The sequence below is a fragment of the Acipenser ruthenus genome, chromosome 11 (genome assembly GCF_902713425.1).
Source record: "Acipenser ruthenus chromosome 11, fAciRut3.2 maternal haplotype, whole genome shotgun sequence".
NCBI classification, from domain to species: domain Eukaryota; kingdom Metazoa; phylum Chordata; class Actinopteri; order Acipenseriformes; family Acipenseridae; genus Acipenser; species Acipenser ruthenus.
Window position 1 is genome coordinate 7,189,357 of NC_081199.1, and position 26,335 is coordinate 7,215,691.

General features: G+C 39.2%; 2 protein-coding genes across 3 annotated transcripts; both read right to left on the minus strand.

The window, feature by feature from the left end:
• Nucleotides 1-56: 56 nt before the first annotated feature.
• On the minus strand, nt 57-15,028 carry LOC117426804 (beta-ureidopropionase-like). Its single transcript, XM_034044841.3, has 10 exons — nt 14,675-15,028; nt 13,054-13,225; nt 11,810-11,897; nt 9,695-9,789; nt 7,984-8,145; nt 4,740-4,909; nt 3,519-3,600; nt 2,811-2,853; nt 2,330-2,484; nt 57-384 (listed from the first exon to the last, which is right to left on the minus strand). The coding sequence occupies exons 1-10, from the start codon at nt 14,776-14,778 to the stop codon at nt 301-303; spliced, it is 1,155 nt and encodes a 384-aa protein (XP_033900732.2). The 5' UTR covers nt 14,779-15,028; the 3' UTR covers nt 57-300.
• Nucleotides 15,029-17,619: 2,591 nt separating this feature from the next.
• LOC117428034 (uncharacterized protein C22orf15-like) lies at nt 17,620-22,672 on the minus strand. 2 transcript variants are annotated; one of them, XM_034046549.3, is made up of 5 exons: nt 22,504-22,672; nt 21,800-21,886; nt 20,474-20,596; nt 20,284-20,358; nt 17,620-19,805 (listed from the first exon to the last, which is right to left on the minus strand). In XM_034046549.3, exons 1-5 carry the CDS (start codon nt 22,526-22,528, stop codon nt 19,642-19,644), a joined length of 474 nt encoding a protein of 157 aa, XP_033902440.3. In that variant the 5' UTR covers nt 22,529-22,672; the 3' UTR covers nt 17,620-19,641. The 2 variants fall into 2 exon arrangements, with proteins under 2 accessions (XP_033902440.3, XP_033902441.3); XM_034046550.3 differs by lacking the exon at nt 21,800-21,886 and having other exon boundaries at nt 22,504-22,670.
• Nucleotides 22,673-26,335: the final 3,663 nt, after the last annotated feature.

Here is a 26,335-nt window from a genome sequence, read left to right on the forward strand (position 1 = left end):
TTATGGGGCAAATTGTTCTTAGTTCTGTAACACTGATGATGCAGAGGGACTTTAAATAACTTGCGAAACAACTCTTTATTCTGTTTGGTTTCATTCCACCTGCTTTAAGACAATCGTGACATTATGTTACAACAAATATTACTGCGATACAGACAACGCAGGACACGGCAAAGGTAAACTGTACATGTTCTGTAACCCTTTTAGTTGGTCACTGCACAACTGGTGCGGTACACCACTTGTAAAAGGCAGGTTTGGCTGTGTGTCCTGGGTAGCTATCCAATCAGAGCCATGGGCCTATGATCACTCCTTGATGATGTTCGCTTTGAAGTCGTGTTGAACAAACTTCGCCAGCTCCTCCGCATACATCTCGTACCTGCCTGTCATCTGGAAAACACACAGAAGAATCACGCGGCTGTCAGTGCACTGGGAAGGCTGAGGGACGTTTTATAGATTGCTTCTGCCGAGCGAGAGAGCAAGTGTCAAAGTAAAAGCTTGACCCTGTCAAAGTGAACAATACATGTCTTGTTGGGGAATGGCCTAATCCATCCTCCCTTGTGCTAAATCCACAAATACTTGTCAAACCTACCGCAAAAAATAATTAAACTATGTGAATCGCTGTAGATCCGTGATTAAAACAGGCTCCTTTGTGTGCAGTTTCCTTTTGCTGTATGTTTTATAAATAGAAAAACAGCAGCTGTCCCAAACTAATTGGAAAGGTGTGAACAGTTTGCTCGCTGTCAATTTATTTGTAATAAATCGTAATACAGTGACCATATGGCCTTATCGTGAATTATGGAATTGTAAAATAACAGGGGACCACTGTATATGCAAGTCCTCACTAACAGTGGGTGGAAGGTCGCATTTATTGGTACTGGGATGCTATAATAATCTTGTCTGAAGCACTGGCTGATTGCTAAGTCAGTTTTTTTCGTAAACTAAACTTTACATGTGCAGTATAAGAACCCAATGGTAATCGGTTTGTCTCTTTTAACCAAAATAGTTGGACAGCTCTTCAATAAAGGGTTAAACAGCAGGCTTATTTAGATTATTTATTCATAGCTGTTAAGATTAACAGACAGACTGAACACAGTAGACTCATGTTCTCTAAAACCTTTGACAAAGTCAGCAATTCTGAGCAAACCTTGTATGAAAACAAACGGGTGGAATTTTACAGGCCAGCTTCCAGAAGATTTCTTTGTAAGGAGTGAAGGATGATTCTGATGCCCTTAACATGACAGATAGTCGTTCAGGAAGCATTTCCCTGGTAAACCATTCCATTTTGTAAATGTTAAGCCATTGTGAAAATGACAGTGCAATGAATTATTTAGCAAGTTCAAAAGAGAAAATAAGACCAATATGTCTATAAATAGCACAGGCTGGAACTATATGGGATCACATTTTAATTATGGTGCCAATATCCTAGCAGCTTTAAAGAATTGACTATATAAATCTGCAAAGAAGAACTGTGATAAAGATCCTTAGTAATTGGCTTGAACAGTTTGCATAAAACATCAATTCCACGTTTTTTTTTTTTCCCAGTATCAAAATAAGTGTGACTTTGAAGTACCTGCTCTCAAGGCTTCAAATGCAGTCATCTTTATCACAGTTTCTGTTGTTTTGATAGCGAAGCTGTAACTGAAATGTAATCCCAGCCATGGTACTCTGGACAACATACCGGGTATATAGAGCGATCACAAAAGTGACACGTTACATATTTCTGACTTCGCTGTAGAAGCGCATCTGAGGTTGTGAGCGGATCAATTCACCTCCCTTCTGTAAAATGTTATTAGTGTAGGATATCCACTGTGCAATTAGCCCCTGCAACTGGGGTGGTAACAAGGGTGCTAATTTGAGAATTTGAAAAGTACTTAACAAACAATTAATACATTGAAGGCATGCCATTATTCTAGAGGCGAAAACTATTACCACTGATTAAACTACTGCTTACTCCTACAGAGCTTGCTTTTCACAAAATCGTCCTGAAGTTCTTTCTCCTCTCCTCCCCTTGCCTCCTTTGCAGTGGCATTTCCCTTTAAGGGGGTTTCACCAGCCGACCTTGGTTGACCTCTGACAGTGTCAAAGGTCGCACCTCAATTGATGGAGGCTCCTAGCGCCCCGGAAGGTGAGATCACGGGAGTACCCCCATTCAGTCCAAACTCAGTCATTCAGCCCACAATACTTATGCGAGTTGTGTTCTTTCAATATACTGAATATATATATTCTTGCTTTCTCGTTTCCCAGATTTACATACCTTCTTTGGAAGAAAGAAAAGGATACGAACAACAAGAGTGACGTCTGCAAGAAAGAAAAGCAGTGTGAGCTTCCTTACTTTGAAGCTCCATTTATCGCTGATCTGCCTGGTCAGGTTAAGGTCCATCTCAGCCACCAGCAGCCCGTCTCGTGTGCGGGACAGGCCAGGGGTGCGGCTGCCATCGGGGGCGGCCACATAGCTAGAGCCGTAGAAATGGCCAAAATCTGTGTGTGCTGAAAAACAGAAACGCATCACGCTGTGCACAGTCCAAATGGGCACATTCAATGTAATTTCTTGGGCAACGTTTTGGATAATCTTACATTCATGCAATAGATGCAGAGCAAATGTGTGTTGTGATTGGATTAGCATTTTGCGATTTTCCCCATTAAAAAGTTGATCAAAAGTGGCTTTAAAAACAAAATTAATAGATTAGTTGGTCATAATACACCCTTACTGACAGACTGACCCCTAATCCCTGGTGATTCTGCCTGTATTGCCTCTTTTTATTTAAGTACTATATCATCCAACTGACAAGTATATTTAAGTACTTGATATTTACCTTTCTTTCCATCTCCTGATGTAAACTCGTTCTTAAAATGCTCCTGTAGATCAGAATAACCAGAAAAAAACATTGTTTAGCTATTTGATAGATGAAGTCAGTGGATCCCTGACATACTGATTTACTATGTTTTAATTTCAAATTCTAGTTTTGAAACATAAACATTTTATTCCTTAGGATTTTGCACTGGTGAGTCTAGCCCACTGTATTCTGTAGAGGGCAGTGTATCACCACAAGCGGCAGCAGCAACAGTAGTAAGCTGCTGCACTCACATGAAAGTAATGGAAAACAAACTTGTCTACATGGAATTTAGACTGAATACTGCTTGGAATTATTCTTTTATTTTTGCATTTCAAGGACTTCCAAACCTGGTATTCGTCAGATGTTAAGAAGGAGACGCACAGCCTGTCTGTCTATCTGGAATGTGTATGTAAACCAACCAGAACTGTGCATTGTACAGAAAGCAAAAAGCCTGTCAAATTCAAGGGCTTCTCTCTGAGGCAGAGGGTCATTGTAGGTTAACCTAGCACACCTGCAGCAGCCTGTGACATGCTCTGACATTGCTGAAGTGAAATGATCTATGGAGCGCAAGTGTAAGAGACCCTGTAAAACCAAAAGCTTTGTTTTAACCTAGTAATATATATATTTTTTTTAATGAAAACATGTTTGCCATCAAGGTCTAGTCAGAACTAACAGTGAATTACCCACCGTTCCCACTCTGTTGATGGCGCAGGTGAAGCAGTGGTTGGCGATAGCTGCGTTTCTTGCTTCGATTGGCCACATTGGTTCACTGAAAGAGAAAATAATAATAAAAGGAAATAATGTACATCCAATCCAACTGTATATAGTAACACCAATTCCATAGAGGGATCCTGGTGATATAAAAACCCACAAGAGCCACAAGGACCCTTATAAGTCCAGTCAGAACTGTCGTGGGGCTTTGACAAGAGCATACCTATTACAATAATGACAATACGGCTAGCATTGTTTGTTGTTGTTGTTGTTTTAAACAATGTTAAAATACATCTCATGACCTGGAGAAACTCCAGCTCACTAGGGCCCAGGCAGTGAAACATTCCACAACAACCGTCACCTTTCACCCTCACTTAAGCCGATCAGGATTGAAAACTCTTTCAAATTGTTCAACTGCATTTCTAAACAAGGCCAAAACAGGCTTACGTGCTCAAGGACAAGACTGGCTGCACGTCAGCTGGACAGCTCAATCCACTTGTTTGTATATCACATGGCAATAACGGGGTACAGTACGAGTCTTCCTGTGCAATACGCCAGAGTTCTGAGAGAGGGCGTCAATGCCAGCTGGCACTGAAGAAATGCTCCACAGTGCCAAGACACAACTGAGACAAACCACTCACCAACACTACAATTAACTAGCATTGTTCCCAGTTGTTTTAAGGCAAAGGTTAAGGAGTAAAAGGATACATATTGAAAAGTTCATTTAGAAATGAGGCAGCTTTGGTAACTCCTAAATCATCATACTGGGTTTAATTTTCACAGTAATGAAGCTTTAACAAATAGGGGGCCACTGAGGCTACATTTTGTATGATTTCAAACAAAGGCACGGTCTACTACTATTTTGTACATTAAAGATTACTGGCACTGTTTCAGAGAATCAAGGGGTGTCCTACACTATCCTACACTGACAGACCAAAGAATTTGAAAATGTACAATTATAAAATCTTCTAGTCTGAAATTTAATGCAAACTAATGTGGTGACGTGTGTGAGAGCTGTGTGCAACTATTCAGTAACAATCATGGGAAAGCATGAGATCCAGATCACAGAAATCTTCAACACTGGACAAGACATGCCTGTTTCCCCTCGAAACAATGAGGCAGTAGCTATGCACTGCGGGCTTCAGTAGCAGCACTCAGTGTAGTTTCTGGGTACAGTCCCCCTGCCCACCTCAGTACCTGAGCTCCCCGACAGTGGCGGAGGGGTTGAAGATGATTTCGGCCCCGTTCAGGCTGTACATGAACCAGTTGAGTGGATGGTGCCGCCCGTAGCAGATATTCACAGCGATCTTCCCAAACTGGGTCTGGAACACTCGGTGTCCAGTGTTCCCCTCCATGTAATAGGTCGACTGCACAAAAAAGAGAAACAATTTGGAAAGGGATCAAAAGACTTGCTATAGAACTATGCAACTATTGTTTAATAAAAGCTTACATCACCGTCACTGCTATATTATTACTGATCCAAAGTTTGCATGGTAATTTTTGTATTTTCCATGCTTTTCCCATGCTTACACAGTGTTTTGTTTCAGTCTAACTGATTAAGGCGTTAACCTATCTACTAGACTTAGCTTCTTGTAATTTCACCTTGTTTTATTTACATGGTACACCACAGTAGGAGAAAACGGGGGTCGATCTCGTGTTTGTTAAGCCAGAGTGTCACACTGAAAGCAGCTTGGGTAATCCGAAAGGTATTCAGCCTCATAACCTACAGTGATACGATGTTCATCAGAATGATCTGCCAATATGAACTTTGCTATTCAGAGCGTTTTTTTACAGCGTGCAGGGTTACCTTGTGTGATCTGGAAGACAATGAAGACACAGACACAGTATTTTTCTAAAAAGATATTGATTGAGGGTGTTCACACCGTTTAGTTACAAACCCTATCAGTCCGACAGGCTGTGACACTCAAAATGAATCGTACTACAAGTAATAACAGAAGAAATACTTTTTAAAGCAATCAATCACATGTCCGGTATACACCACTAGAGGCAGAATTGCAGGTTTTAGTTTGAGAAATGCATCATTAATTGGTTATAGATGGAGAACATACAATAGAAAAAGGATACTGATATAACATACAGAGCTTGCTTATTGGTAACCTGTGTCACAGTATTAGTCAAACAGATTATCAGTTGGAGTGGACCACAAGATATTGCACATGTATTGCATTGTCCCAATGCTGACAAGTCTATGAGACCGTAACTTAGTCTGTCATCCCCAGGGAGATATTTGATGGTGTGCAGCAATATTTAGACAAATAAATTAATGTTCTAAGAGAGGGTGACATTGCAAAGAATGGGAGAGCTCTCAAAGCACTAATTACAATGATCTACCTTTGTAATTTAGTGCATTTGTTAATGACGGGTGTCTTGTCAACACATCGCTTCATTGCAGTGATAACAAGGCATTGTCATTTCTCAAAAGCCTTGCCTCTCACAGCAAGGGTAACAGTAGAATCATGCACAAAACTGTCAGAATTTACTGGCATTTCACAATCCTGCAGAGCACATAGCTGGTTTTCTTAATGTCATGTTTTAAATATCTGGGTGTCTGGGTGCACGGTGACACTGAAAATGCATGCACACTGTCCTGCTTTCACTTACTTGTTAATGCAAGGAAGCGTCTGTTTTAATAAGGAGCATGCAGCCACCATTCCCTGCTGTGACAGCGCTGGGATTGCAAGTTTTCTGACTTGCCACGTCACTTACTCTGTTTCCAGAGCATGCAGAACCTGTGCGTGCTTGTTATCCTGCCTTTGACAAACTCAAATCTAATTCTGCTGCGATTTCAAGACATCATCAGGACAATCACTGAGCAGGTCAATGCAATCTATCGAAAATACAAGCAGAAGCTGGGCGCGGCCCCCAAAGGAGTGATTGTTCCAAGCTCCTGTTATCCGGTCTCATCTGTAGGGGTCAGCAGTCGCCATGACAGCAGTGTGTGACGCATAGGCAAGCCGTCAATTGCTCAAAACAAAGCAATCGGCTGAAAACACCGCTACCTGTTATAATAGGTAGTTGTCTGTGCTCTTTCTGGTGATGGTTTTCCATTGTCTTTGCCATGTGCAAACTCTAGTATCTTTGACAGCCTTGACAATAATGGTCTGCCTTGGCCTGTGCATAGACCCCAATGAACATTAATCTACAGCAAAGCTCTCCAAGTTTAACGCAGACTCTTCACACTGGCTCCCAATGCATGTCAGTTTGATCCACTCCTGATTTTACTATGAGTTTAACAAGACAAACCTGAGCTTGTTACGTATATAATACTGTATACTGTGGCTAATCAAGCTCATAGAAAAATGTGGAATGGGTGAAACTGTGCACCCGTTCACACCTTTTATCAATTAATAAATCAGTAACATAATCTGCATATCTATCCTGTTGGCTTGTTAAAAAAGGATCACCTTTTACCAGTCCTTCACTGTGCTCTAGTGTACTGAGCCGTCAACACTTTCCGTTCTACTTGGCCATAAGTAAACAGCAGTATCCATCAACCCTCACCAATAACAGACAGACGCCTTGGTGTTTCCAAGTCTGACACACTGACCCCAAGGAGCAGATCATGACCCCTCTGATACTGGACACGATCACCTCAAACAGGACCTTCTCTCAAGCCTGAAATCACTGGATCAACACAGACAGAGCTTCTGTATAATGTCAATATATCCTGCGGTGACAAACAGACTTGAGTTGTCATCCAGGTAGAAAAGTAAAACCGTTTCGGAGATGCAATTATATCTGCTGGATTAGGAAGGTCACAGTAAAACAGAGCAGATTTAAAGCTAATCAGCTCAGATTTCAAGTCAGCCCACAGACTGATGCACTAAAATGCTCGTCCTGGTTGTTAAAGCACAATTACTCATCGTTTGATGACTTTTTAAATTGTTCTTGCGGTTTTTATTTGCTCTCTTAAATACTGTAAAATTTCCCAATGACAGGCTCTGTTCCAACGAATGCCTGTTTTGGATTTGTGTGAACTAGCCTGCCCCCGGTGAATGGCTGCTTTGGATTCTGAAGCACAATCAGTGTATTCTGTGTTTCTAAATCTCGAAAGCATACCCATTTATTTGAGATTTTAAAAATTATTCATATAGAATCAGCCATATTGTAAAAGTGTCTATGAATTAGACTATCAATCATGATCCCTGAGCAGCGCTGTAAAAGCATAGGGAAGGATAGTAGTGTAATATAAAGAAAGTATAACATATACAAATATGGTAAAGCATGGGAAATCATGAGAAAAGCATGGGAAAAAATACAGGGCCAATTTACCATGGCAAACTTAAGGCAAAATGACAAATGCCGTTAAATAAGATGCCTTGTCAAAACGTTTGTCTACTGGACTGTTTTCTTAAGTTTCATTCAGCCTTTAGTAACACTGTCACATATTATCTATGAAGTGGTTTTCTACAGTTGTTACCTCATTGAAGTCCCCAACACGTGGGATGTGGTTTTTGCGTGTCTTGCCCAGCACGCTGCCGGAGTTGGAGATGACCACGGCGGTATTCCACAAGGTCTCTCCGTGGACCTCGTCACGCTCCAGTATCGGGGACACCACCACCACGTTGTACTTCCTAGCAAGCTGGAATTGAGACACAAAGTCAAAGCCAGCTGGAGCTTTCCCCTGACTTCCAAACCAGCCTCACTACTTACTTCTCCTGTATACCGTACTGCAGAACTTAATCATAAAATCCTTAATTTTGATCTCGGGTCGTAATGAACTGGGGAATTGCTCCCCAAGGACTCCCCCTCCCCCCCAACCCCAACCCCTAACCCCAACCCCAACCCCTACCCCCTACCCCCAACCTCCAACCCCCACCCCCTACCCCCAACCTCCAACCCCCACCCCCTACCCCCACCCCCTACCCCCAACCTCCAACCCCCACCCCCTACCCCCAACCTCCAACCCCCTACCCCCAACCCCCAACCCTACATATTATTGCTCATGCTGTCATATTTTACAAATACATTACAGCCAGAAGGAACCAAAGCAAGTTGAAATATAACTTGTAATATGAATCACAAACCTTTCCTTAAAAGCATCACCTTCAGATATGATGGCGAATGTCACATGAAGATTTAATCATCTCAACAACAGTGGCTCTGACGCTTGCTGAGATTTATAGACTCATTCACATCCTGCACTTGGGTGTGCTTACACTCCTAATACTGGCATTAGGAATTCAATGTGTTTTAGGCGGCCACTGATGGAATGCAGCAAAACATAATTTACGTCCTTGATATAGCACATAGTAGCTGTGGAGGGTAGACTAAGTGAACTGAATCATTACTCCAAGAAGAAAAAGCCCACAATAATAGTGCGGGCATTGTAACTGACTGTATTAAACTGACATGTTTGCACATCTCAGTGACTTGCAAGTGACTCAAAATATGAAGCTGAAAAAATGAAACTAAAACTGAAGCCAATGCTTAGTAAAAAAAATATGTTGTTCAACCTTCTATAATTATAACAACAACAGTGAAGCAATAAACCCGACACATCACCGTAATCCACATCTAAAGAATGCCTAAACCAAGCTGATCATCACAATTAGGTAAGCAGCTCTCTCCATTCACTCAAAGTAAGTGTGACGCACATACATACTGAAGCATGGCCACTTTAACCCTGGAGTCTCTTACAGGTCAGGTGGATCAATAAGATGTCATCTGTGTGGCTGCAATGACAGACAACCATAAACCAGTCTTCTGCAAATCGCACTTATCTCCTAAAAAATGCACCTGGTGATTTCTTGCTTTTTAACTGCTCTCTTCAGTTCCTGATTCTTCCTAGATGACTCGCCTAGAGAATTTAGCTAAACCGATTTTATGAGCAGAAAGCTACATGCATTCGTAAGGTTGCCTCTCAGATGCATGCTCATTATTCAGATGAACACAACTTCATTGTAAAGAGGAATGCTTGAAATCTGTTTTGTTTTATTGTGCTCTGTCTGTCTACAAGCACCCTGATAAAAGGATTATAAACCATTGCAGAAACAAATCGGCTTCACTGAAAAAGAATGTTGCATTGTGGGTAGTCGGGAGATTTCATTTCCTCTTCATTTCTTATATAATCAGGCATGGCTCGGCATGCATGCAGCTTGCACGTTAACCTTTAGCCTCCAGTCTCTCACCTCCTGGCAGAAGCGTGTTGTTTGTCCTTCCTCGGCTGACTCAGCGAACTCTGTCCAGGGCACCTTCTCCCTGGTACAGAAGGCGAAGGGCATTGCTGCACAAAAACAGAAGCAAACACCTGAATCAGGGATTTCAAATGGTTTAAACAGTGGTTCACTGCCTTTTCCAAGGACTACTACAGTTTCAACAGATATGCTTTTATACAACAAACTATAGCCTTATTGCTATATTAGATATTATCAGCTTTTTCAAAATGGTAGTATATCCCAGGCTCCAGCTACAGATGTGTTCATGTTTCTCATGCAGTTAAGCTGCCAAAGCAAATACTGCATGGTATCTCTCCTGCTCTGCAGAGGACAGCAATGAACACAAGTAAAGGTACTTCTAAAAACAACAGACAAAGCGTTTTTAGGGTCCTCATTCAAAATGTAGACCCCTGTCCATTGATTGTGTCTATCACACTCTCAATGGCAAACACAATAAATTCCTTGGATTTTCACAAACCTTATCCAGAGAGAGCCTGTAACTCCAACCCTCTGTAATGCAAATCTCTCAGGGAATCTTGACCAAGCCCCCGTGGTTGTTAAAACAAGATTTTTTATGGATTGTACCAGAAGTCCTTTGGGATTTCTGTTTTTCTCAGGCCTTGCTGTCCTGTGGCTCTCCAGAGGCAGCTCCAGGAGTCAATAGGAGAAGGACATGGGACCTTTCTTATGAGCGCACATTGAAATCTCATTAAAATACAAAACAAGGGCAGTCCCTAATCCTTACGACCAGCCGTGGAGAGTAAAATAGCTGGTTTAATCCTCACAAGCCAACTAACATGTTCATTCAGATCAGGAATTGACTGTCAATTCAAGGTCCCCCTAACACCTTAATCACAATTTGATTAACCACACACACACGCAGTGTGCCCTGTGTATCAATGATACCATATTAATGGGAAATGGTAGCACAAGGGCATCCAGCTACAGTGCTAGGAGACATTGATAGAATTGCCCCACAATTGTAACCATTTTAGAGGGATGGAAATAAGACTCCTATTGCATAGCAGTTTCAACCATAGCAGGTTTTATTTTGAGCTTGATTAGCCACAGTGTGTATAGGTAACAAGCTCAGGTGTGTCTTATTTAACTCATAGTGAAACCAGGAATGGAAGACACTTCTATACAATGGGAGTCTTATTTCCATATGACATGCCAATAGTTTCACACACACTTGGTACCATGTTAGTAGTACCAGACCAATGTGCAATATTTGTTTCACACCCACTGTGTCGGGCTTGCTGGTAATGCTTAATGCACCTGTATTGTAATGGTATCTTAATGGTATTTTTGTAAGGTCCTGGGTGGCAGAGGGACTCTGATGGGAACACTGAGGGTTCCTGGTTCCCAGTAATTCTGTCCTGAGCGTTGTCTTCCCCTGTGTTTTGGAATACAGTATTTGGCCTTATCCCCAGGGACACGGGAAAACCAGGCTTTGATCTCTAAATAGTTCAGACCACACAAGCTGCATAATGCGTTGATGCAACTACAAGGTTGTCTCTGAATATTGAATTACCTTTTTTCAGTGGGCCATATTGATTTTACCTTGAAAATATGGTTGAAATGTTACAATCTTACTTCTAAAGATGTACTGAATACATCCCATGCCACAGCGGTAAATACAACATTAGCACTATTAGAATCATAAAAAAATATGTAGTGTTCTCATTATTTCATTATTCGATAATTCACAAGCTCAAGTTAATTCACAGCTGCTGAAAGTAAATTGCACAGACACTATACTTCAGTGAATTAGTGTAGAGCCCTTCATACAGTGTTTTCAATATTTACAGTTTTTTGATGTGTAAATCAGGTTGCGAAATACAGTAACAAGTACATGACTGTATTTACAAAAAAGTAATCAGGACAGGACCACATATCCCCAGGTCCAGACACATTCATTTGTGTCCTAACCAAGTTCTGTCACAATTGTATTAGCGGTTCTCTAGATCTATGTAGAAATCTTTCTCTTTTTTTAGCACTACTATGTTCTAATATACTGCAGCAGACACAAGGATGAGCGTGACTGTCTGTGCTGCACTTACAGTACAGTAAGTGCACTGTACTTACTCCAGGCTTCCTGAAAGCAGATAATGTTGACCCCACACATGGCCGCCACTTCGACAATCTCTCCTACCCGCTTGTGCAAGGCAGTGATCTGTGCAGAAGAAACACAGGGTGCGATTACAGAACATAGTATCTATAGAACTTATAATTAATAATTACAGACTCTGAGCCGCTGCCAATGCAACTGCTAATGCCGGTCACAGCTCCTTTGCCTATTATGGGATGAACTTAGGACAGATATTCACCCAATTAGAATCGGACCCGCTACACTGTACTGTACGCTGCATTTGAAGCACAGCGTGTATTTAATGTAATAATTAATTACATTTTTGTTCAAGTTTTTATGGTTCAAGTATAAATGTTTTGGTGCAGTATCCAGTGCTGTACAGTATTTTCCATTTGGGGGGGTTCTGTTCAATACCCAGACATTGCAAACACTAATTTAAAGCAGATGTACTTCTTGAAAAGTTAGAAATCTCACGAATCCTTCTCACGAATACTTTCAGCCTTAATACTTGAACTGAATTTATTAAGAAAAAAATATCCAGTTTTTCAATGTTGACATCTATTCTCTATGGAATCCCTCTTTCCCTTTTGTCAAATGTTTTTTTGTTTGTTTATGGGATTCTATTCCGAACGGTATTTTTAATTAACTATTTTAAATTTGTACTTATATTATTATTAAAGTTTTTTTTTTTTTTTTCAGAGAAACAAAAGAACCACTTGAGATTCAACATCTCATGTACAAGTGTCCGGGGAAATCTATACGTAAATGTAGTGCATGTGCAATGTATAAGAACAAGTAATAATAACATAGCTGCAAATAAAATAGTAAGATGTAATGTATCCAAAGGGACCTGCTGATGTCAATAGACGTAATCAAAAAGCCCCAGGTCGGCATCCTTTCCTTGGGTGCCACTCTCGGGCATCTGTCATTTCAACAATGAATCCTATAACCGTGGCTTCAGAGTAAACATTTTCTTTCTTACATATGTTTGCTATGTAATGCCAAATTACAGAAGCATTGAGGGTGGCCTATCTGGTTCTGAATGAGCCACACTTACCTGCTCTATAACAGGTGCATCAGCAGAGAGGACGATCTGGTTCTGAAAGAGTCACACTTACCTGCTCTATAACAGGTGCATCAGTAGAGAGGATGATCTCGTTCTGAATGAGCCACACTTACCTGCTCTATAACAGGTGCATCAGCAGAGAGGATGATCTGGTTCTGAATGAGCCACACTTACCTGCTCTATAACAGGTGCATCAGTAGGGAGGACGATCTGGTTCTGAATGAGTCCCACACGGACGATGCGGGGCTGACGCAGCTGCTCCAAAGAAGCACTGAATGCAGAGCCCTGGAGATCAAAGCCCCTTTCCGCAGCAGCCTCCACGGCACATTGGGGCAACTCTATTGTCCTCAAACATAAATTACAGGAGATGGTTAAACACAAACAGATAACACACAGTTGATTGAATCTGGGTCATACCATGTCATTTTCAGAAAAGAACCTGTGATATAACCAACTCTGATAGGCCTGAAATAATTAATTATGGTAAATAAGAAATTTGGAGAATTTATATTTTGATCTTATGTCTAATGGTAGATAGATATACCCCCATCAAAAACTAGGTGGATTGGGAGGCACTTCCTATAGTTTCAAGAGATTCGTTTTTGCAAATGCATGTTCTTTCCAATGGGTCCCCTCATCACTGTTTAGCTGAACTATCCTACTATACTGTATGCAGACACCCCTCCGCCATGTTGTTCCACACCCCAGTAAAGCCCCATGCTTTATTTACTGGACTGTCACTTTCCAGTTAGAACTTCATTTAACCCTTGCTATGCCATGCTGCTTTACTGACATAAGTGAATGCCCACAGACCAAGAACTGGGTTTGCTCTGAAGTGTTGGACCTCAGTGATGTTTCAAATGTAGGAAAACATAAAGTAGTTATAGCTATATAATAATTCCAAGCATTGTACCTGCAATGCCAGTCTATTTGCTAGACAATGTATGATAGCTGTAACCATACTAAATAAAATAATCTCTCAGTTTGCACGCATTGCTTTTAGGTAGTATGTTATACCTACACTACTTCCTAGGTCATTTCACCAGGAAAGTGTAACAAACAACAAATGAAAACTATATATGAATGTCATGTATTTATCTTCATTATTTGGAAATTTGAGATTAGACACTGTTTTTCAACAAATAAAAATATCCAAACTTGTATTCACCATAAACACATTAAATACAGTAGTAAATAGTTTACTGTATTTTATAATAATGCGTCTTACCTCAAGCCTTAGGGTTAAGCTCTTCTGTAAATGATTGACTGGTGGAATGCAGTATGTCTGACCCTAACAAAATAGTGTATTCTCCGCACAAATTTTAGGGAAAACGCTTTTTTCACATACTGTATTAAAGCTGCAGTGGGCAGGCTAGCCATTATGATTTATATATATATATATATATATATATATATATATAAATATATATATATATATATATATATATATATATATATATATATATATATACACACACACACACACACAAAATGTATTTGTTTTGTATATACCGCGTATGTATTTTGATGCACAACATATTTTAATAACGTTACTTGTAAATAAATAAACAAACGCTTGTTTTCATATAGGTTTACAAACTCCAAGAAGGTGTCTTACAGGAGTCAACCACATTTCTCAGCGACATCGAAACAGGTCCTGACAATTTAAACAAGTGAAAAACATCGCAGTGTGTGCTGGGATTGTGTAGTCTATTTTTTCCACTCAGTGACAGGCGAGGTAGCCCTGGCCCGTAAAAAGTAAAGGCAATGACAGCTTTGTTTTGTTTGCTCTTACTTGGTGTCTTTCCCGTACATAATCCGTTTGACTTCTTTAAGCTCCTCGGGGGGGATGTGTTTTTCCAGCGTCTTCTCCAGTGATTCAAACAGAGTCGCAGACATGGTAAACTTCGGTTGCAACAAGGTTCGTCTAACCTGCCGAGTCCAGCGCGTACTCCCTGACTTCACGACCCTCTTTCAACTGGCACTACCTCTTTGCTTCATTGGTTAATACTTGACCAAATCCCAAACTATTTTAGAGGCGACCCAATGTCCAGGGGCGTATTTCTAAAACGTTTTTAACAAGAAAAGTCTTCTTAAATCGGTAATAATTTTTTTTTCAGTTATGTTTACAATTTAATAATTTTGGTAAATTATACACATAGTACGATTCCCGTTTGAATTAATTAGTGTTGATTATTAAACACCGCGCGACACTGGTTTGCTAATGAGCCCATACAAGGGACACAAGTGTTGCCGTCCGTCTGGACACACCTGCAGGGCCTGTTTACATGTTGCTCATTAGACTTGTTTGTACTTTATCACAATGCTCTGCATATTTATTTATATGTCACGTGTGACATAATTTCTAACTTGATTCGTTTTACTGCGCTTCCAAATAAAGTCCATGGGATACAGCAGAAAACATACACCAAACATGCACGTGTGCATGTTCTGCTTGATAGCGTGCTGTCCCATTTCCCTTTCCCTACCTCCTGTCTCTTAGACCATAATGTCAACCTTGCTCTGACACAATCGATTCATTCTCTGTACAGTAACTCTATTTATGTTCTCCTTCTAGTTTATTTATTTTTTAAATGTTGTCGACTATATCATCATGACTATCTTCAATTGCCAGCAGACATTGTTTTCTTTCCTGCGGTCATGGCTGGCCTCAGCACTGATCGCACACTAGGGGACTGCCAGTGACGTTTTAAATTGATAAACATTAGCAGAGCGATGCCAACAAAGACGAAACTCTAAATCTGACGTCCACAGGAAAGCACGCATAGCGTGCCTGTTGGTGGTCTGTAGTGGTCAGCCAGTGTTTTCACACGTTATAAATCACCCTACCTACATTGATGATACTAAAAGCTAAAACTACACACTTTGAGGCATATTACTTACTAATTGTGCCGTGCACTGCACAAAGAAGTGTACAGTAAAAGCTGTAATACAGCAAACTGTATTGTATTGAGCAGGTAATTACAGGCTTGAAGAAATCAAAAGATAATGTTAGCTTAATAGTGAATTTCGGTAAAAACTTCTTAGAACAGTTATAGGGAGAAATGAGTAATACTCAGTATTGGAACATTGGAACTATTGGCAACATCATGAGAAAGGGAAAGGGAAGGGAAAAATACAACAATAATTATAATCATAATGATGATGACTTTTAAAATATTTACGTTTATGTTAATGATAAATTATTTGGAAGTTGTAGTTCTTGAATTTGAATGGAACAGTATCTGCTTCCTTACTGAGATGAGTTACAACAGGTGTACAAACACATTGCTTCTGTTGCTGTGAAGACTTTACACATCACGCTGTGGTTGTGCTTCAATTCACTGCAGCAGGAAATCATTAGGAATGAAGTAATGTACCTGCAGTAACTCCCAGATCTTTATCTGATTGTAACTACCAAGCATGGCATTGATTTATCACTGAATGCAGACAGATGGGATTGAATGCCTATTAAACATGTTATTGATAAAGAGTAAGGACCTTTAATCACACCTCCACATGTGTTCACCATGCAACCTTCACTTCAAGGATGATTCAAATGGCAAATCGCATTCCTTTGGAACCTGAATCAATCTCTTCTTGGTTTACAATGAAATCCAATGAAATATGATTCCTTGGTGTCCAGATTAACGGTGGGAAGCAAGCTGATTTGGATTTCAAAAGCAGGTCATTTTTACTATGCTCAGTTAGTTTGCTTAAGCATGTATTTCACAATGGATCTAGCTGGAAGCCCTTGTGACATTTACTAAAGGAATGATCAGACTGGCATGACCCCTGTTATATTGAAGTGGAGCTATCCTGTTTACAGATCTTTCATCAGTAAAATATAAATATAGACCCTTGTAAGCACGGATCAGATGTAAGTGTATATCTCAGTTTTTATGCTTGCTTATCACGTACAAGAAAATTTCACTTAGCAGCTGAGAAGGAATCAAAATGATATATTTGAGAATATTCCTCTTTTTATTTCCAAGAGTTTCCTGTTTACCACATGAACTTTTAAACCGGATCTGGAGGATTTTATTTTTGGAACTTATATCTGGAAAAGCATTGCAGTTTTAAAAAATATTTTTTTTTTTCTGTTTTTGAAAACAGAACTGTGTCCACTTGGATGACCTTGTAGTCCGGAGGTCGTGATGAGTGTTACTGGAAACCAAGACAGACTGGACATGCATTCCAGTTCCAGACTCAGTGTCACGCAGTCTGCAGGAAGGGGCGTCAAAAGAGGGGGGGTGTGTGGGTTACACCCCCACAGTAATCCCCCACAGTAATCCTCAAAGACCACACTTTGCATTTTGCTGTATGAACAGAGCCCAGGATTTCATGTTTAATAACAGACTAGGCAGATTTGTGCTCCAGTGCGATTACTTCACACATCATTGGGATCAGATTCTAGTTTGCCTTGACTTCCTCTGGCTGTAAAAAGAAGGTATCACTGGTTGGTTTTGTTATAAAAATGTCTAAATGATCCTTCTGCAGTCTCTCTGCTGTTTTGTGAATGCGCAGTTCACAGCATTTTCCTTAAGATTCGAAGACAGCTTTATGTTCACTGTGTCTTGATTTACATCAGATTTTGCTTCTCGCTCATTTGCAGACACAGTTAATGCTAACCCTTTTAATGCAGATGAATGTATAAAAAAAACATCTCTTCTAGTCTTTGTATGGGGACGTATGGAAGATGCAAATGTATGATAGCCTCATATGAGGATGCCAGTTTTTCCCCAGCAATGGAAAAATAATGAAAACAATTTTAAATGAAAAATATATTTATTATGTGTCCAAAACTACTATTTTTATATATATTTCTTAAAGGGTATCTATACATTTACTATTGTATATTTTCAGCAAAAAGTTTCAAAAAGGAAGCTTGTTACAAAACTAGTTGCAAACAATTTAGGATTTAGGTGATGGCATGATACATTTAATCATGATTTATTTTCTATTATTGAAATATTTCACTGGAGCAATAGAAGATGCAAATGTATGATAGCCTCATATGAGGATGCCAGTTTTTCCCCAGCAATGGAAAAATAATGAAAACAATTTTAAATGAAAAATATATTTATTATGTGTCCAAAACTACTATTTTTATATATATTTCTTAAAGGGTATCTATACATTTACTATTGTATATTTTCAGCAAAAAGTTTCAAAAAGGAAGCTTGTTACAAAACTAGTTGCAAACAATTTAGGATTTAGGTGATGGCATGATACATTTAATCATGATTTATTTTCTATTATTGAAATATTTCACTGGCGCAATAGAAAATACCAACATTATATATATATATAGATATAGATATCTATCTATCTATCTATCTATCTATCTATCTATCCTGTATATATATATATACACTGTATACAGACATGCTCAAATTTGTTGGTACCCCTCCACAAAAAACGAAGAATGCACAATTTTCTCTGAAATAACTTGAAACTGACAAAAGTAATTGGCATCCACCATTGTTTATTCCATATTTCAGACTTTGCTTTTGATTTTTTATTCAACATAATATTGTAAATAATAAAACAAATGAAAATGGCATGGACAAAAATGATGGGACCGCTAACCTGATATTTTGTTGCACATCTGTCCAAAGGACATTCTCCCAGAAGGATTGTGGCTTGTCAATATTATTATTATTATTATTATTTATTTCTTAGCAGACGCCCTTATCCAGGGCGACTTACAATCGCAAGCAAATACAAATACATTCAAGTGTTACAATATAAGTCATACAATAAGAACAAGAAATACAATAATTCTCAAGTGTGACAAACCACAATTCAATAAAACAGCAGATAATAGTGAAAGTTACATCAGCAATATGCATTTTAGCAAATTCCAGTCTGGCTTTTTTATGTTTTTCTTTCAAAAGTGGAGTCCTCCAGGGTCTTCTTCCATGGAGCCCACTTTCGCTCAAAAAGCGACGGATGGTGCGATCAGAAACTGACGTACCTTCACCTTGGAGTTCAGCTTGTATCTCTTTGGCAGTTATCCTTGGTTCTTTTTCTACCATTCGCGCTATCCTTCTGTTCAATCTGGGGTCGATTTTCCTCTTGCGGCCGCGCCCAGGGAGGTTGGCTACAGTTCCATGGACCTTAAACTTCTTGATAATATTTGCAACTGTTGTCACAGGAACATCAAGCTGCTTGGAGATGGTCTTGTAGCCTTTACCTTCACCATGCTTGTCTATTATTTTCTTTCTGATCTCCTCAGACAACTCTCTCCTTTGCTTTCTCTGGTCCATGTTTAGTGTGGTGCACACAATGATACCAAACAGCACAGTGACTACTTTTCTCCATTTAAATAGGTTGAATGACTGATTACAAGATTGGAGACATGTGTGATACTAATTAAAGAAACTAATTAGTTTGAAATATCACTATAATCCAATTATTTATTATCTTTTCTAAGGGGTACCAACAAATGTGTCCAGGCCATTTTAGAATATCTTTGTAGAATAAGCAATAATTCATCTCTTTTCACAGCTTCTTTGCTTTATTCTATGACATACCAAAGGCATGCAAGTATACATGATAAAATAGCTTTTAATTTCATCACTTTTCAGGAGGAATGAAGCATTATTTCAATGAGCTGTAAGGGTACCAACAAATTTGAGCACGTCTGTATGTAACATTGTAAGGACTTTGAAGGCAACATTTGCAAATGTCTCATTCTAAGCAGTTATTTCTGAGATACGGTCTATTCCCTCTCAGTGCATGTCAGGAGTTCTCTTGTTAAGTTCTGTGGTTGATATTGGAATTCTTCTTGCTGGTGGAGGGAGTTTTGTTCTTAGTGTGGGGGTGGGTGGACGGAGGCTCTTTGTGCTGACGGCCTTTCCTCGAGACACAGTTCTTCCTCTCCCGGTCTCTCTGGGGGTTTGACAGCTTCTGTAGGACATCTGGGAAACAGAGGTTTATTTACTGGGTGCATTGAAACTGAACTACAAAATGCACTAAGAAAGTAGAGTGTAGGTCTATGGAATGGCCAGTAGGGGAGTACACAGAATACAACTATGTTCAGGTGGTTATTTCTTTGCAATTAGAGTGACAATGGATTGTTATTCACTTCAGATTTAGAGTGCATTAGAAACCACTATTATTCAGACAGAGACAAAACAACTTCGATTTATATTCAATTTGGATTAAAATTCAGCAATAATACCGTATATAGATTCAACTGAGGTAGATTACAGAACGTTTTTATGCAGTAAGAAATATATTGTTGCAATTATATAGAAGACAGCAGATACTCATGTACTAAGGTCATATGCTGTAAACAAGCACCACTGTATTTACCTTGGGAATAATCCATCAGATTCATAACAAGGAATGTAGAAAGTTAATATAAAAATTAAAAAATCCTGTTCAAGCTCTCACCTGCTAAATCGGGGTGGCATTTTCCTAGGTTAAGTAAGAGAGATTCATATTTGTTCCCTTCACCACCATCTCCTCCTAAAACAAACACACAATGCATTTTTCAAAGCTGGGAAATGAAAACTGGTTTAAAACAATGGCACTTGTTACTAGTCTAGACAGAAATATAATAGTGATTATATTTTAGACTCACTGATGACTTTGAGCAGGATGTACCTGTGCCTTTCCTTCAGGAAGCTGCTGGCGAAGTCAGGTGAGTTTTCACGCTCGCTCAAATTCATCAGGGCTCCCGATTCATCTAGCAGGTCGATGCAAACTACAGGAATGAAGGAGTCTTGTTCATTAAAACAGAAACATAGCATATTCAATACACATATACACAATCAAACCCACATTGCATATTTTTAATTCAGGATGGTTTATTAAACACATTTTCTGGTTGCTTGGCATACGGTAACGTCACAAGCGCAAAAGCAACATTCTTTTAGTATTTAATTACACAAGACTTTTTAACAGAAGCAGTGCTATAGCTTTTTCTTATTGAGGATTGTATGATAAAGCCAAGACCAGAATATTTACAGGTTTGACTTCAAAATAAAGGATTTTATACATCACATGGCAAGGAAGTGCTGTTATTGGGGGCAGCTATTGTCAGATCATCTGGTGACATCAGCAGGAGATCGCTTTGGTGACAGGGCTCATTGTCTTTGTGGAGGCAATGAGAGGCGATGGTTTTGCAGAGTCTGCAGATCCTAGATTCAGATCCCATCTCACCCACTGTGACACTGTGAACCCACAGTGCAGCATCCCTTTTGCTTAAGATTTGCACACACCTAGGCGAAGCTACTGTGGTGGGTGCTGTGAGTGAGTTTCACAGGTCAATAAACATACCATTGCTAAGATGTGAGAATTGCAGCGATTTTCACAGCATGTAAACCTTTTTTTAACATTAAATATCACATTTAAAATAGCTTGCATGCAAACCCTACCTGACCTGAAAACACTGGAAAGGGTTTACTTACCTACAGGTGTTCAGAATGTACAGCTGGTGTTTAACTAACACAGTAGTATTTCATACAGCAAGTTAAAATATAGAAGTCAAAACTGTATCTCAGTTTCTCTCTATAGCTACCTGCTAGGCCCTAGACAGTTTACACCTGTTTTCTATAATAATCTAACCATAAAAACCCTTTCCGCTGCATTTTTGCACAGTATTTTTTGTAGTTTCCAATACTTTTTCCATAGTTATACCATGCATAGTTTACCCTGGTTTGCTATGTTTATCAATATGCTTTACCATACCTCTTTGGGTTTTACAAATCCTTGCCTATACTTTACCATGCTTTCACTGTGCTTTATTACACTTTGCTATGCTTTTGCTGTGACCTTTATAAGGGAAACATCAGTGCTTACTGTGGGTCTGTTTTCACCCCACAACCCTCCTCTATCAACTCCCCTGATAAATGCTACTGTTTGAACAAAAGAAAAAGGTTTTACTCTGGCAAAGAAATACATGTACCTTCTTCCTTACAGTTACATCTCTCTTTCAATGAGTGGATGAAGTTAATGATTCTACAGTTTGGATTAAATATCTCCTTTTGGTCTTCTGTAGATAAAAGCAACAAACAAGGGGGTATAGATTAATATAAAAAGAAACCTGTATTTACTTTAATTCTCTGTCAATTATTAATAAAAGCTGTCCAATATACAAATAACAGCCTTACTGGCACATCGCAAAGTGCAGCTCATGAGTTCTCCTTTGATCCACCAATGCTCTATAGTGCATTTGCAAAAGAGAATATAGAACGATGCAAAGCTGGCATTAATTTCATTTAATAATTTAAATGTCATGTTGCCTCCCCAGAGCTAGATTTCAGCTCCACAGCTAGGGTTACACAGTATATATAAATGCCCGGTTCTATAGATCTGACACGTGTGCTTTTTTTTTTTAAACATTGTCTTGTGTTACAACATGAGAGTTGAAATGGGGTTGTTTTAAACACAGAATGTTCCTGTTAATCAATAAACACCTGCTCTCTAGAGTCCGTCACAGTGGAGCCGCCCACTGTGCAATCCTGGTTTGAACGCGGAAAGCTGCTAAAGCCTTATACAACCACACAGCATGAGGAGAGGATAGCTAGACATGCAATGCCTAAAACAGTAAGACAGAGGGGGAAAAACTCATTCGAAAAAAATATATATATAATTCCAATCAAAACTTACCACCAAACTTCACTGTGATAAACATCCTCTCCCAGGATTTAAAAAAAAAATTCCCCAAGGCTGAAAGACTTCTTCCCTCAGAAAGCTGTTCCTTTGCACTGACTGCCAGCACGTTTTTCTTGTCTTTTCTTCCCAGCTCAAAATCCAGCCCAGTCTCCTAAACACAGCTCACAAAAGGGGTTTAAATCAGTGTTGTTGACTACAGCCATGCTTAGTGACAAAGCTTTGTTATTGTGAAAGAGGATTAATTATATATGTGAGCGAGTGTGTTTGTGTGTGTGTGTGCACAATAAGAAGTTTATTGCATTCTTACAAATTCCCTCCTGAAAAATATTACTTTTTACAGAAAATTGAAGAAATGTATGACATGATTTACAGATCTATAGAAAATATAAAAATCTATAGAAACAAGTATGATATATATATATATATATAAAAATAGCAAATAATATATAATTTTTCTATAGTAATCTATAGTTTTTGTAAAATAAATCAATAGGATTTTTCGTAATGGATATTTTTAATACATGTACCAAGAAATGTTCCACAAAATGAACTTATTTATGTTTGAAAACTAAAAAGAAACAATGCAAATGTTTAAATTAACTCAGTTAGTTGTTTATTTTCCATTAAAGGACGCAAAGTTACCGCTTGCACAAACCAAACTGTCAAAACTAGTAACAATCAATTTGGAAAACACTATTTTATTTTTCCTTTTAACAAAAATAGTTTGAATTTCATTTCTGAGAAAAGGCCTTGATACATATTTCCAAAGAGTCTTTCTGTGCTTTGCCAGTGTAAGTTTCTTGAGTGAAAAGAATTGAATAAGAAGTTATAATGGCAGAAGCATTCCGGAATACAGATTGCTTTCACAGTAACAATACAGAGGGAAGTGTGTGGCTGGAGAAACTAAATGAGCTGTTCAGCTTTTAATAATCGATCGCTGTCTTTTGTGTTTTTCTCCACTACCGCCTGACCTGGCTCCATCGGCCGAAGCGAGCACTGTTTTTTAGAATCAGTCAGACACACAAAGAGGCAGTCTTGATGCCAGCAATTAAACAATGCTTAGTGGGAGGAACCCACCTTTACAATAAAGTCTAAGTGCACTTTTCAATACTGCTATCATTAAAATTCATCATGACATCCAAGCGACAATGCTAGCTAGCAGCTTAGAAACAGACACTTTAAAGCTACAGTGCTCTGCAATCATCTACACTTTTACCAGTCCACTAAAATAGAATTCCTTGATGTCTTTTTTTCTACATTCCTTTACAGTTTCACATTCTCAGCTCTGTGCTTTGTAAGACCTTGTTGACGGTTTGTTTACATTCCTCAAATGTATTTTTGCTGAATTGTTGGCATGTATAAGGGAGAATTTTATAAGCAGTTGACACACACACATAAGCAAATCAATTTGAATGCACTTTAGAGAACAAAAAAACCTCTCCCTCACAGTAATTATACCGCTCCTTCCTACAACCAAGTTGTTTCTTGCTAATTTTATAATATTAAAATAGTTGTAGTCCTTTCAGAAAATTAACTTTTGCTCTTGCTTCAAATTAGGGCGCTTGCGGTCCCAATACTTCACTGCTCCAATGCTTGTTGGAGGCTAATGTGCTAATTGCAAATACATGTTTTAAAAGAAAATATATCTCTCCTCGATCTGGGACACCGTGGAGTCTGAGTTGAGCGGGGCCTAGGAGTTTGTTGTCTCTTGTCGTTCACCGTATCCATGGTGACCATTGTCTCAGACAGAGACTACCTTTTACTATCAGCCCTTGTATTTCGAGCCATAGTAAAGTGTCTAGGCTTGCTGAGTGCAGAGCAGACTGTGGAATCTACATGTTCAGCAGTCGAATGACTCTGAGCTGGCCTCTGCAGCTACCGTGATATTTACTATCTTTTGTGTTCTTTAGTGACAGACCCTGATCACTATATGCCTCATCAGGAACAGTGCTTACTTGGACATTGCTGATCTCCAAGGCCTTTAAGCTGCGATAATGTTTCAGCTGCATGTTTCCGCTGATTCAGTAATATTGTCAAGGTCAGGCGCAGTTCAGAGCAGTTCAGTGTATTTCTGGCAGCAGTGACAATTGCTGCAGCCCATCTTCCTCTGCCTTGCTAATGAGGCTCTGTTATACAGCCTCTGATGCCTCATCTCACGTCAGAGGATGGGGGGCTAATTGAGGTGCCAATTACCTCCAGCTGCAGATGGCAGCTTTTTTTACTTTGACCTTCTGCAATCCATCCATCCCATTTCAAGTAAACATAAAAAACAACAGTGTTAAAAGTTATCAGCCACAGCATCAAGTGTTATGTGGCACATCCACTGTACCATTAGTGTTATTATCATTGGCAGATAGTACTTTAATGAAAAGGTCATCCTATTTATCCCTTAAATGTGTATTGCAGGCATATTATATTACATGGTTAGGGTGGAAAATCTGTTGCTGTAGTTACCATTAGTGAGAAACAATTATCCAGTATTTCTTGTTCATGGTTTATATGACTGGCCAGCTTCTCAAAAGGCATTATTAATGAGATTCTGGTGGCCTTTTGCTTCATTCCTCAGCCCTTTCAAAAGGCAAACTTTCTGAGCAATTATATGGTTTATAGATTGTTGTTATCCCTGCAGCCCACATACAGAAGGCTAAACGAAGGACAATTGTTTTTTTTTTGTACATCAAACAATTAACACCTTCTGCCAGGGTTTGCACAGGTCACTAACATGCACTGCAGTGCATCTGCTGCTCAATATGGCTTTGCTAATAGTATGGACATTGGTTGCTTTGCATACTGACTCATGTCAAGAACTAATTACCAACAAAGTGCAGAATGATAATGAATTGAAGAAATAATCAACTTAAACGCTATGCAAATCAAACGTTGATAACTATGGAGAACTAGCAGCCAATGATGCTTCATAATGACTAGGAAAGCTGTAAGACAAACACAGCTCAGGGTATTTGTGATTACATGCTTTCCAATAGGATGATCAGTCCTCATTTGGAAAGCAAGGAAAAGGTGCAGAGATCCAGCCCTTTCCTGTGCAGACAGAAGAGATGCTCTACCAGCATCCCTAATGACTGGTATGCAATTATCAGATCTACTGGTAAATATGAAACCATTAAATACAATAAAATAGTTTTACATGATCCTCAAATGGCTATTGAAAATATCCATAAGTGATGATGTACCAGCTATAATAACACTATTGATGAAAGTTCTCCATTTGTATTATAAGGTTACCTTGTCTGCAGCATTGGCTCATATGACATTAAGATGGGTAATTTAGATCAATGGGATCACAGTTCAGGTAATCTTATGTCACTGACATACAAGTGTTTCTTTGGATAGTAAAGCTGATGCCACATCAGAAAGTTTATTTATTTATTTATTTATTTATTTACATTTTTTTTATAGTGCCTTTAACCAAGGTGCTTTACAAATTTAGACAAAATGGTACAATCAAGAATACTGGGTGAAAAAAGAATGCAAGTTATTGGGCTGAGGTGGAGAGATACTGAGTAATTACTAGTGTGAAAGCAGAGGGTCAGAGGCTAGGTCAGGGTCAGGCAAGCAGGGTCATAGCAGGAGGTCAGGGGCCAGGACTATTAGTAGTATGGGCTAGGGAGAAGAGATGCGTTTAGAGAGAGGTGTGGGTGACTGATTTATGATAAGTGGGAGTCTATTCCATTGAAGGGGAGCAAGAAGGGAAAAGGAACAGAAACGGGATTGGGTACAGGGTGAGGGTGGGACAGAGAGGTACAATAGGGATTGAGAGCGTAAGGGACGTGGAGGAACATAGTAGGTGATCAGTGCAGCCAGATAA